The sequence below is a fragment of the Trachurus trachurus genome, assembly GCF_905171665.1.
Source record: "Trachurus trachurus genome assembly, chromosome: 17".
Lineage (NCBI taxonomy): Eukaryota > Metazoa > Chordata > Actinopteri > Carangiformes > Carangidae > Trachurus > Trachurus trachurus.
Genome location: NC_139900.1, coordinates 20,641,058 through 20,654,845, shown reverse-complemented (window position 1 = coordinate 20,654,845; position 13,788 = coordinate 20,641,058). Strand labels below are relative to the sequence as shown.

General features: G+C 41.5%; 1 protein-coding gene across 1 annotated transcript in view; it reads left to right on the top strand.

The window, feature by feature from the left end:
* Positions 1-13,788, top strand: part of brinp2 (bone morphogenetic protein/retinoic acid inducible neural-specific 2) — a gene marked incomplete at both ends in the record, with an annotated part of 170,097 nt that overhangs the window by 58,633 nt on the left and 97,676 nt on the right. The window contains one exon of the mRNA XM_083991619.1: positions 3,699-3,804. Coding sequence (XP_083847745.1) covers positions 3,699-3,804 — 106 coding nt within the window. The remainder of the gene's footprint in view (positions 1-3,698; positions 3,805-13,788) is intronic.

Sequence of the window (13,788 nt, the reverse complement as noted above, 5' to 3'; positions counted from 1 at the left end):
AGGTAGTAAAAACTACATTAATTAAACATTTGACAGTAGGCCTTCCACTTCCCTATGGGCTATCCTGACTTTGCTGTGGTTCAGCTAGTCTACTGTATGCTTTCAGATTACTTTACCTAATGGTAACACTCTATTTGACATATCTATAATGCATTATAACCATATTTATAAGTAAGGGATAATGTATAGTTCATGGAACTAGTTCAGGAAGTATGAAAAGTTCCATACTTTATAACAATAATCATAACACACTATAAAGCATTTTATCATGAGTTATAAGGTCAGGTATTATAATACGTTATAATTGTTAGTAACTCACTGACAATGCCCACATCGATAATGCATTATAAATATAGTTATAATGTGTTATAATTGGCTTATAAACGTGTACAATTGACATTATAAACACCCAAAAATTATCATAAGGCTTTATAACAATAAGCATGAGTGTTTATAATGATAGTTAGTGTTACCATAAACTCTTATTGTAAAGACAACGGTGGCTGAAGCTTGTCAAGCAACAACCAACGACCACCACCCGCTCCCGGCGAGAAACAATGTTAGAGGATTTCTACATTTATAAATAGCCCTTTTATCAGACTTAGCTCAATTTAACCAGATCTGATGTTCTTCCATAGTCAAAACAAAGACATGAATGAAATGCAACAGTTTCCTCTTTCATTATGAAAGCACTGATTATCTGTGAGCACATCTGTGGCTTAAACAACAACCCAAAACGGCCTCTTTCCCCCTCACTAATCTCCCTCTGCTGCTTCCCGCCTTTATCTCCTGCTAAACTTGAACTCCGTCTCAGCGAGATGATACTTGAGAGATGTTTGAGATGTGTATCTTTTGTAGCGCCTTGAAGGGTAACTTCCATTTCTTTTGATAATAGATGTGATCTTAATGCAAGGGAGAGTGTGAAGTTGTGAGGGCTGTTTTAGGGATGGCAGATTCACACAGGCTGCATCATTTGCCAAATAGAGTGATTTAGCAGGAGAATTGCTCTGCCAGAGGCCATATCCATCTTTTTATGCTATCTTAAAAAAAAGAAAAAGAAAATTAACTATTTGCTTTACCCTTTCTTATTCCATCTTTTGGTGTCTTCTTTTCTTTCTTCCTTTTGCCTTCATTCCTCATGTTATTTCTGTCTCCTGCTTGATCTTTGAACATCTCTGTCTCTCCCACGTTTACCCTTTGTCTCTTTACACACTTGACTTTTCGCTCTTTTCCTCTGAGTTTCTCTCATTATTCCGTCTAGTCCTTTTTCTTTTCTTCTACTTTCTTCTCAATTTGCCCCACAGCGGAGCATCATACACAGAATGTCAAGTAGGATATTGTTAACTTAACACATTTCCGTGACATGCATCTCAGCTGCTTTTATATCCAGGTCAGATGTTCATGCTGCAATTAATATTTCATTGACCTTGATTGTAGAAATTTGAGAGATGTATTTTCAGCTAAGACGGTAGGATAGCTTTGTGTAAGTTGCTCATTCTTGATAGAGAAATACATTTAGATCCTATTGTGCAACATGCATGGAGTAGAGAAACAAAGAGACACAATGGTGAGCTGACAAATGTGCAGAAATTACAATTAAAGCTGATGAGAATGATGTGTGCATATCAAGTAGCTGAGAAGGACTCCTTTGTTTTCATAAGGATAAACTGAACATTTTAAAACTCATTCTAACTGGAAGCAGATGGAGTCCACACCATCCCAACAACAACAACAGTGTGGAGCGACAGAAACACTGACAGTCCATCACAATACATCTAAAATAATTGACTAATGTGCAAACATTAGAACATCAGGAGTATTATCTCTTCACAGGAGTGGATTAGTAAAAATGGCTTTTGATCAGTAATAAAGTGTACTCTCTCTCTTTCTGTTGTTCAGCACCACATCTGGGTAGCACAGCAGGAGAAGCTTTTAACTGTTTTCTTTTTTAAAACAAATTTTTAAACAACCAGAGTAATGATAAATGAAAGTTAAAAGTTCAAGTTCTTCATCAAAGTTAGCTGCTAATATGTAAACAATTATACAATGCTAGCTTGGTGCGACTGTTTACATCAGGTGCCTCCAACATGTCGCAGTAGCTCGCTGCCCCTTTCCCCAGTAGCTCATCAAAGGATTAATGAATCATACATACATTTGAAAACTTGATTGGTTGCACGGCAAACCTGCACCTTATATCCAGATTTTTCATGTGATAAGATTAAGAATCGACCAATCAGCTCCACGGACCTGCTTCTCCTACAACGACATGCTACCCAGCTGTCGGTGTTGTGTCAAATCCCAGGTTACCTTTTTCCCACGGAACTCTGCCCCGAGATGTAGAATGTGTATTATAGAAGAGAAACACGCATTTAAGGACCACAGACTTGTATCATCAGAACAGACATGTGATTTTCAGCCTCCTTTCATATTTAATAGAGGAGGGACAATAGTGACGTGCGTTTCGATACTCAAGTATCAATACTTCCAATACCAAACATGTCCATTTTTGGAGAATAACAGTAGACTGTTATTTTGCTATTTACAGGACCTATTCCCCGCCGTTTGGTAGGGACTACATCTGCTTCCACCTCTGAGGCAAACTATGGTTGTGTAAATTAATCCGCACACACGCGTCTCAACCACTGTGCCACCCAGGACAATACCTGAAAGTAATAGTTTCAGTTTTATCAGTGTGATAGAGGCTAAAAACTACTAAATACTATTTTCATGAAGAGTGGGAAACACAGTTTTGTTTTACAAATGTAAAGAATTAATGTTACAAAACATGAATACCTCTCAGCCATTTTCATTTTTTTTAATTTAAATTTTTTTTTTTATTGTGAAACACAAGACAAACAACATAACGGACATACAGCAATGGATACACAAGATGTGCATGTGTAGTTCGAGTGCAGTGTAGTGTGGTGATGTAATAGTGCAAAGATAAGGAAAGAAATTAAAGAATCACGACGGTGACATAGGTCGCAATAACAAACACGATATAAAGGGTAGTAGCCTAGGTATAACAGTGATAGCAAACATAACCTAACAGCAATAATTCAGCCATTTTCATTTTGTAAAAGTAGCTCTCAGAGGAAATAAGGTTGGAGACCCCTGGTTTACGTGATATTATTAGCATCAGAAAAAGAAAAAAAGGTAATCTGGATACTGTACAGTGTGTGTATATACGTATGTACTGACACACTGTATATGTGCAGTATAACCAATCAATGGCTGCTGTCTCACCGTGCTCAAGGTTGTGTTTCCTATTGTAACATCTTTAATATCCGTCTGCCCAGACAAATCTAAACACGCCTAAGGAGCGGTAGATTTTCAGATGTCTATTAAAGCTCTACCTGCTAACAGACACTCAGCTGAATGTGACCTTCTCCTTCTACCTGTGATTTTCGTGGCTTCAAAGTTGAAATCTTTTACAAACACCTGCGCTTGTTCTCTCCCTCGCACTCCTTCATCTCTCCCTCCTACACGACTCTCCGTCAGGCTGCCAGCTCTCTGCAGGCAGCTGCGGCTGTCTGTGCAGGTGTGGAGCCGAAGAGAAGGATGGCCATGCTTTTCTCTGCAGTCAAAGGGCATTCACTGCTATTGTGAAATCACTGTGGGAGAAAGAAAAAAAATAAAGTGTGACATATATAATGTATATGTGCAGCGACTACATCTGCCTTCCCTCTGTTTTCCAGGTAACTGAGACGAGGACGGGTCCCCTCGGCTGCAGTAACTACGACAGCTTGGACTCAGTTAGCTCTGTGTTGGTGCACAGCCCAGAAAATAAGATCCACCTAAAAGGTAAGGCTGGATAACACACACACACACACACACACACAGGGTTGGGAGGGTCACTTTAAAAATGTATTCCAGTACAATTGCAAGTTACCTGTTAAAAAATGTAATTAGTAACTTACTGTAAGTATCACAAAATTGAAGTAATGTAACGGATTACTTTTAGTTAGTTTTGGATTATTTTAATACCAAACATGCAAATTAAGTCACTCAGGAACCAGGAAACGCACCGAGCATCCGGTAAACAATGGATAAACTCTCGATTGTAAATCATCACTTTATCAACATTAGTCACAGCCGCAGCACAAACCATGAGTCACCGGTCAGTCGGAGGATCCTGAAGCTACAGGATTCAAGATTCAAGATTCTTTATTTGTCACATGCATAGTTAAAGTGTACACTTACAACAAGCAGTGAAATGAAATCCTGACTACACCCCCCAGACTGTGCTTTCCCTCGAGTAAAAACATGTTTAAAAAAAAATTTAAGTAAATATAAATAACACATTTAAAATATAGACAAGGTTAGAAAATTATTTCATTAGTGCAGCAAGTAGGCATCTCAGTATAAAAACATCCAAGATTAAAATGCAGATCTCAGTATAAAAACATCCAAGTTTAAAAAGCAGATCAAGTGCAAACCAAAGGGCATAAAGTGCAAAGGGCAAAAGGGTTAGAGAGATAGAGAGATGCTCATGGCATGTTCTGATTCAGGAGCCTGACAGCTTGTGGATAGAAAGGACCTCATGAAGGTAGGAAAAATATTGGTGGAGGTGGGAAACCGCAACATTTTTATGATAGAAAACATCCGTTCTACAAAAACAGAAACAGAGAGTTAAAAAAAATCACGGAAAAAGTGACCTGTTGTTTACATTTTAATCTCACTTTATACACGGCTGTTATCACGCCAGATGGTTCTGGTCCCTGATCTTGTGGTCTGGGGTCTCCAGCTGCTCTGGGCTCCAGAGTCGGAGCAGTGGCCGATGGTTTGATTTGAGAGTCGGAGTTATAGGGACGGAATATGTGTGGAAATCTACACACAGATGGAGGCTACAGGAGGTTGTTTCACGTGTTGGTTTGTTGAGGTGTTGCATCGTAAAGTGTCGCTATGTGTCCGCTGTGTGCATACATCTGCTCTATAGCCTGTGGTTAATTTTAAAAAATGTAAAGTAATCAACCAAGTAATCTCCGTTTTAATCAAATATACCGGTAATCTGATTATGTGTTTTTTTCCTGTACTTGTAACGCATTACAGTTACCTTTTTTTTGTATCCTGACACACATATTAATTTTAAATTAATGCACATATGCTCAAGTCACTGCCCTGAAGAAAAGCTCCACTGAAGATATAGGAATTTCCTTCGTACACACTTGAACACACACACCGCCACTGCCTCCATCCACCACGCTGCCGAGGTTTCTCACCTCTGGTGTGTAGTAGCCGGGCCCGCTGACCCTTTACTTTACGCTGCAGTAGTTTATATTTCTGTTCTGCCTGACTGGCTCTCAGTCTCCAGGGGGAATCTGTTATCTTACCCGGCTGTAGATGGAGCGTGTCTGGCCGCGCTGACCCCGACCTAACCCCTGGCTGCAGCCACACCTCAGAGAACCCTGCGCACAAACAAAGCTCACGTGGTAATCCACGGACCGGCCCTCATGTTTGATTAAACAGATATCTCACTGCAGTGTGATGCACTGCAGGTGTGGACCATCACAAGACACTATTATCTCCACACCAATCTTGAAAAAATCTGTACTAAGAGAGCTGGGGTGGGTGTGTGGGGAGGGTTTGTGTGCAGACAGAAATGAAATTGGTTAAATGAGCCACTTAAGGAGACGATAAATCTGAAAGCGAAGGAGACTCGCGCTCTTATTTTGGAGATGACAGGACGAGAGTTTCTCCTCAGACGACCTCATGTAAATATGATCAGTCTGAGAGGGGACAGAAGAATCTCAGTCAAGTTCTGTGATGAGTTTAGGGACAGAAAGCTGCTGGTAAACTTGTGCAGGGACAATCTGTACTTTTCATAAACATTTTGTGGGTACCCATTGTCTTTTATAGAGATGCTACAATAGGGGCACCATTTATCTCAGTGGGTTGTGCAGAGGCTACAGTCCTCTCTGCAGCCGGCCCTTTGCTACAGTACATGTCATTCCCCCTCTCTCTGCCTCCCCATTTCCTGTCTCTCTCCACTGACCTGTTGATTAAAGGCAAAACCCCCCCCCAAAAAAATATAATAAAAAAAAACAGAGAGCGAGAGAGAGAGATGAAAGTCAGGAAGAGAGAGATGGTAACATGCAGCAAAGGCCTGTGGGTTGTATTCAGTCATGGTCACCCTACTCTGTATTTTTCCTCTGTCCTATCTTCTTACCAGGACTCTGACATAGGAAGTAATAAGGTCCAGTGACTCCATTATATAAAGTCAAGTAACTTTTATTGAGTTGTCAAAATAATATTTAATTACTTGCACAAGTTTTTTTTGGTGGTATGATACTGTTCGTGGAAAGCCTGAGGCAGGAAGAGCACCTTCCTGCCCTTCATGAGCCATCATGAACGGCATAAGCAGAGAGCACAGCAGCAAAGAAAACCCAGACAGAGCAGAGCAACTAACAAGATACAATGATGAGGTTCATGGCAGATAACAGGAGGAGCTGGGGTGGAGGTGGGTTGCAAAAAAGCCGGCAGAGGAAGCAGCAGCAAGGGAGGTGACGTCGGACTAGAGCAGTTTAAGTAGCGTGCTCTGCCAGAACTAACGCAACGCTTGATTTGTAGTAATGCTTTTGACCTCTTTTTAGATTTTTTTTTTGGGGGGAGGCATTTTTTGCCTTTAAAGGGTAACAATGCAAGTCCAGTCTCTTGTCTGCTGTTTTGCTAACCCTCATCCCGGCCATGTGCATGGAGCGGTGGATAACGTTATACTGTATATCATACTGTATATAAGATAAGATAAGATAAGATAATACTTTATTGTCAGATCACTCTGAAATTTGTCTTGCATGCACAATGTGAATGTTTGAATATAGTCTAATCTGTCATAAACAAGAAATTATGGGTTAGGGGGCGCGTTTGTGTCGCTGTGCCACAGAGACGAGAGCTGGGACACCGGGTCGGAGGCTCTGATCTTACAAGGTTGGTTTTCGGCCAAGAGACGCTACGTGAAAGGCAGAGAGCCTCCATTCTCCTTATAACAAGTTGCAAGTCATTTATTTAACCATCACAATTACTCCAAAGCTGTTTAATTAAGCTAAAAAAGGTAGCATAGTTTAGGTAAAAAAAAATCCTGCATAGTTCCTCTTTAATTGACAGGACAGTGGAGAGAGACAGGAAAGTGGGGAGAGAAACTGGGGGAATCACAGTCGGGAATCACAGTCGGGAATCAATCCAGCGATCACTGCATTGGGCATTGCCAACATGGGACATGCTTTTTACTTTCATAAAGGAAAATCTTCCTTTCTGTGATGCTCTGTTACTATATCCACACTATATTATATACTATGTTCTCAACAAAATAAAGACAATCCCAGTGCTCAAATAATTTAACAAGGGGCAATGAAAAAAAAAAAAAAATACAACTGTTTAATAGGGAGTGTGTTTTTTTTACATTGCATACAGTGCATAGGATTTGTAGCTGCTACCTCTTTTTTTACATAAATTTTCCAATATTTTTAGTTGAGTAGCCTACAGTATTTTTCATCTCTGCCAAAAGCTGAGCAAACCACGGGTCTTCACCACTATTAAACCAGAGGTCATAGTCTTTTAAGTACAGAATTCTTAGCTTCATGTTGAATAAAAATGATGCATGTCTGGTGCTATGTGAGTGTCTCCAGGATACTATCAGAACACAATTATGGCAAAACGTAAGCTGTAACAGCCAATAAAACTGGCGTTAACACCAGCTGTCATCACTCTTTCCAGACATGTCTTCTCAGTCAAACAGTGACTCAGAGGTTTCTCTCGTTTTCTTGGATTTTCAACTCTTTCTGTAGCTTTCATGGTGGCCATCTCTGCTCATGTTAACTACCTTGTTCCTGTTCTAGTCCGGGAGCCATGGGGTTGAACCTTGTTTCGTCTGATAAAGTTTTTTTCTCTGCTGTTTCTTGTAGCTGGGGGGTTCCTCTTCAAAATCCAAGAGGGTGCCCGGTGATATCCCTTGAGCATTTTTAAATATTAACCCTTTGATGCCCAAAGCGCCAAAATCCCAGTATAAATACTGTAAGCCCCGATTTAGTTACTACAAATAGTCATGAGTGTATGATATTTGGTAGGGAGTATCATGAAACATAAGGGAAAGTAAAAAAAATAATTTTCTGGGACCTGCTGCCATGCTATTAAAAAAAATCACCCACAATTTCTCCAGAAAGACAAAAAAATTACTGTCCGCACGACAAATTCTTGTCAAAAATGACATTTTTCTCAAACATCACTGCTTCACATGTATATAGAAAACTTCCCAAGTTTGTAAGCTTCAATTTGTGCCCAGGATGACCTTTCTATCTCAAAAGTTGCACTTGCTATGGCTGGAAATTGTCACTATACCCCAGATCAAACAAAACGGAATGTTTGGTCTGATGGTCATTCCAAGTGTCACTTTCCATGGTTAATGAAGAAATCGGAATGTCAAAAGGTCAACAGAGATTGAGGGTATGTATTAGGCTAGGTTTTTATTTTGACTCTGATTTATTTTATTATTATTATTATTATTATTATTATTATTATTATTATTATTATTATTATTATTATTATTATTAATATTATTATTATTATTCATGTATTTAATTATTTAGATTTGATTCTGCAAAGGCAATGCCTACAGATACACCACATTTTTAGATATACATGTAACCAAGTCCGTAATATTAACCATTTTATCAGTGACAGGGTGATTAAATTGTTTAATATTTTTGGTGAATTGACAGTTTATGCAGGTACCACATCTAAAATTACAAGTCTGCTGTGTTTGTGACTTTAGGCTGGTATGCTTTGACTATTCTGTCCTTTATATTTCTTCCTCTTTTAAAAGTGACCATGGGTGCGTCAGAAAAGTCCTTTTTAAAGATGAGTCATTTTGGAGAATATGCCAATGTTTTAAAATTACACTTTTAATATTTTTAGTGTTGGGTGTGAATGTAGTGCAGAATACAAGGCTCGGTTCAGATTTTGTTGATTTCTTTGTTTGTAGGTATGCATCTCTGCCTTTTAGGTCTACCTTTGTTTCTGCATTTACTAGCCAATCTTCTGTATAATTCCTCTCTCTAAATTTAGTGAGCATCTCATCTTTACTTTTGTTATACTGTTCTGGGACAGCACAAATTTGTTTTAGTCTGACAAGTTGACTAAATGGCGGACTTCTTTTTGAGAGGAATTGGATGAAAACTTGCAGCATGAAGAAGTGCGTTGCGATCTGTAGGTTTTTGGTAGAGAGAGGAAGAGAGGACATTGTCTTTTTTAGTCACATTAATATCAAGGAAGCTGATTTCTTCAAGGCCTCTAATTAAGGGTGAATTTTTTAAACCTGCAAAACTGTCATTCAAAAACTGTAAAAACTCTAGGAGGGTAGATATAGGCCCTTTCCATGCACCTTGTGGGTTGGTGAAGTTGCGCCAGAGACCACTCTGTACTTCAATAACTCTCTTTTGCTCAGGCATCTGCGTGGCATTTAATACCAACAACAATTACGCTCTCTTGAGCATCCCACATGGAAGCATGCACACAACATTGTGCATGTGTGGCAGGACAGTAGCCAGGGAGCATGACCGTCAACTGTCACATCTCTAGTCCTCTTTTCACAAGCACGTCCTTGTGCTCCATGCAGGCTGCCACCCATCAGGAATCCATGGACCCACCACTGGTGCTACATGGATCCCGCCAACAACGCTAGAATGTGGCAGGATGAAGGAGGTCCCGGGCGGGGTTTGAACCCCAGTCTCCCGGGTAAGAGTCATGTGCGATGACCATATCCCTTTGGTCGAATGGTCAGCACGCATGACTCCTTACCTGGGAGACTGGGGTTCAAAACCCGCCCAGGACCTCCTTCATCCTGCCACACATGGCAAACCATGCACTTTACAGCTGCACTTCTTGGAGTTGCATGGGGTTTTACTCTTGCAGCCACACCTGATCATCTCTAGAATGTAGTCTGGGACAAGTTTGACATCTTCTCGTAGATGGGCTGGGATCAGTGACCTGTTGCATGAATCTTTTTTTATCCAAATTCCTCTGGGTTCAGTGCTGGTGACATACAGGTTTATATTGAGATTTCTGATCACAATGCTACGTATCTCCCGATCCGTTACCTCCGGTCCTACATCGATCCCGCCCCCTTAATTCATGCCTTGTTCCTCAGTTCTGTCATGAATTTGCTGCCTCAACTGCTGGCCCTCAGCAAGAAAGGAGATCTGATTTCAATATTGAGGATTTCGTCCATGTTTTTAACAGTTCTTGTACCAGGATCTTAGACACCATAGCACCTGTCAGGGTTAAAAGATCAAAATCCTCCCATTTACCATGGCTAAATGAGGACCTTAGGATTCTGAAGAGGCAGTGTAGAAGATCTGAAAGAAGGTGGAAGAAAGACAAACTCAGTGTTTCCCTGGCATCCCTAAGATAGCTGATGCTCCTTTATCAACACAGAGTCAATGAAGCCAGAACCAATTACTTCTTCAATCCCACTGCCAGACAAGGACACAACCCCAGGACTCTTTAAACTATGAATTCTCTAACCCAGCCTCCTCCTAATGAACCTTGTGACTCCTCCTCCGAGAGATACGAAGAATTCTTAATGTATTTTACCAACAAAACAGTAAAAATCTGGCAGCACCTCGGAAATGTAGCCATGGAAACTGAGGCTGATGTTGGCCCTTTTCGACGCCCAACTCTTACCCACTTTGGTGAAGTTTCTCTGTTCAGATGCAGTTGAGAACCACCTGCTCCCTAGACTGTATCCCTGCATCAGTTGGTCCTGATATTTTAACTAAATTTAAATTTAAATTGCTCACTATCCACTGGTATTTTTCCATCTTCCTTTGAACATGCCACTGTTCACCCTGCTCACCAGGTGACCTTGGTGCTCTGGAAAATTTTAGACCCATTTCTAAGTTGCCAAAGATTTAAGAGAAAATTGTATACAACTAAATTCTTTTATAAACCAGAATGATATGTTCGAGAAATTTCAATCCGGTTACCATGCCCATCATAGCACGGAGGCCGCTCTGGTCCAAGTCACAAATGACCTTATGCTTGCAGTTGATTCTGGAAGGTACTCCATCCTAATCCTCCTTGACCTAAGCTCAGCTTTTGACACAGTTGACCATAATGTGCTTTTAACCAATTTGAAAAATGTAGTTGGTGTCAGTGATGCGGCTGTGGACTGGTTCACTATACTTTTATTTATTTGGGAGGGACAATGCATGCTAATGAACATTTCTTCACTAGGAATAAGATATAAGCAAGCCAGAGTGTAGCCAAAGGCTAATTTCCACCCGTTGTCCCCAAGAACATTAACAGGTAGCTCCTTCTCCATTAGACTTGGCGAGGCCTCCTCTTCTCACTCTCCCCTCCTCTGCAGAATCCCCCAAGGGTCAATTCTTGGTCCCCTTTTATTCACTATTTATATGCTCCCCCTCTGACAAATTATCTGCAAGTTACACAACATTAATTTCCATTGTTACGCAGATGACACACAGCTCTAAGTCCCATTAAGTCCCGGATCTTCCAATGTCCTGTGGTAGTCATGTGTGCTGACCATTCGACCAAAGGGACATCCCTGTAGCCAAGAAGCCAGGGCACATGATCAATTGGAGGCATAGTGACAGGACCATCAATTGTCACAGTCCCATGCATTCTATCCTGCCTAGCTGAGATCAAATACTGGATGTCCTGTAATTTTAAATGGCTCCAAAACAGAAGTTCTTTTAATCACTCCTCCTACCCTGCTAACACAACAAACCTCCTGTCAAATCTGGATTCATGATTAGAGAACATTCAGAAGGAAGCTTGAAACCTGGGCGTAATAATTGACTCCGAGCTGTCCTTTGACACTCAGGTAACCAAAGTGCTACAGTCATGCTTCGCACAGTTGAGACAGCTCTCCAGGATTACTGTAAATTTTTTCTTTCCCCCTCAGACCTAGAGAAAGTCCTCCACGCTTTTATTTCTTCTAGGCTCGACTATTGTAATGCACTCTATTCAGGTTTTAGCAGGCAAAATTTACAGAGACTCCAACTGATACAAAAGGCGGCAGCCAGGCTTTTGACAGGTTCTAAAAGAAAAAACAAGCATATCACTCCAGTCCTTGCAGCCCTTCACTGGCTACCTGTGAGTTTTAGGATAGATTTTAAGATTTTGTTGCTTGTTTTTAAAGCCCTAAATGGTCAGGCTACAGCATACATATCTGAACTTGTATCTCCCTATGAGCCTGATCGCTGCCTGAGATCGTCCAGCAAGGGCCTACTTGTTGTCCCAAAATCCCATCTTATCTCAAAGGGTGACCGAACATTTGCAGTCCGTGCTCCCCAACTTTGGAACTCTCTCCCCTTGGATCTCAGGCAGGCAACCTCAGTATCTTCTTTTAAATCCCTTTGTGGCAAGGTGAAGAGGGCCCGGGCGGGGATTGAACCCACACCTCCCGGGTAAGAGTCATGTGCGCTTGCCAGTCACCCAAAGGGACATCCCCTTGGCCAAGTAGCCAGGGCACATGATCAATTGGAGGCATAGTGACAGGAACCTCAACTGTCACATCTCTCCCCCTCTTTTCACAAGCACGTCCTCGTGCTTCCGCGCAGGCTGCCACACATTAGGAATCCATGGACCCACCCCTAGTGCTACATGGATCCTGCCAACAACGCCAGAATGTGGCAAGGTGAAGAGGGCCCGGGCAGGGATTGAACCCACACCTCCCGGGTAAGAGTCATGTGCGCTTGCCAGTCACCCAAAGGGACATCCCCTTGGCCAAGTAGCCAGGGCACATGATCAATTGGAGGCATAGTGACAGGAACCTCAACTGTCACACCTTCTTAAAACTCACTTTTATCGATTGGCCTTCCCTTTTCCTACTGTAACTTGATTGTATAATATTTGCTGCTAATTTTATTGTACTCGTTTTTAAATTGTTATATTTCCATTTGCTTACTATTGTGGAAGATTGTGAAGATGGCGGCGCCCTGTACGGCAGCGGCTACTCCAGCTCCCGATAGCGATGTGCGCTTTATGTTAGGAAATAACAGTGGACTTCAGGAAGAAAAACATGTCACACACACCTCTCACCATCAATGGCAGTGCTGTGGAGTCTGTGAAAAGCAACAAATTCCTGGGGGTGCATATCACAGATGACCTGACATGGACAACAAACACCACCTTCCTTGTCAAGAAAGCACAGCAACGCCTCCACTTCCTCCGCAGGATGAGGAGAGCCAACCTTCCCCCTTCTGCACTCACCACCTTCTACAGGGGTGCTATTGAGAGCATCCTCACCAGCAGCCTCTCTGTCTGGTACGGCAGCTGTTCTGCTGCGGACAAAAAGGCCTTACAGAGGGTGGTGAGGATAGCAGAAAAGATCACCAGATCAGCCCAACCACTCATCCAGGATCTGTACACATCCCGCTGCTGCAAGAGAACCATCAATATCATCAAAGACAATACCCACCCAGCACACAAACTGTTCTCCCCCTTACCATCCGGCAAACGCTACCGCAGCCTGCGGTGCAAGACAACCAGACTCAGCAACAGTTTTTTTCCACAGGCCATCAGACTACTCAATTCACTCAAGGACATACACATACACACATGAACATACACATACACATATGAACATACACATACATAACATATGGACTTGTTTCTGCTGCTATGCACTTTGCACTTTTCATATTGCACTTTATTACCTCCCCACAATATCATAGGCCTCTTATCTGTCAGTATATTTGTGTTTTCTATGTCATGTATGTGTGGTATGATGATGTTGAAATTTTTAAATGTCTTAATGTTTTTAAATTG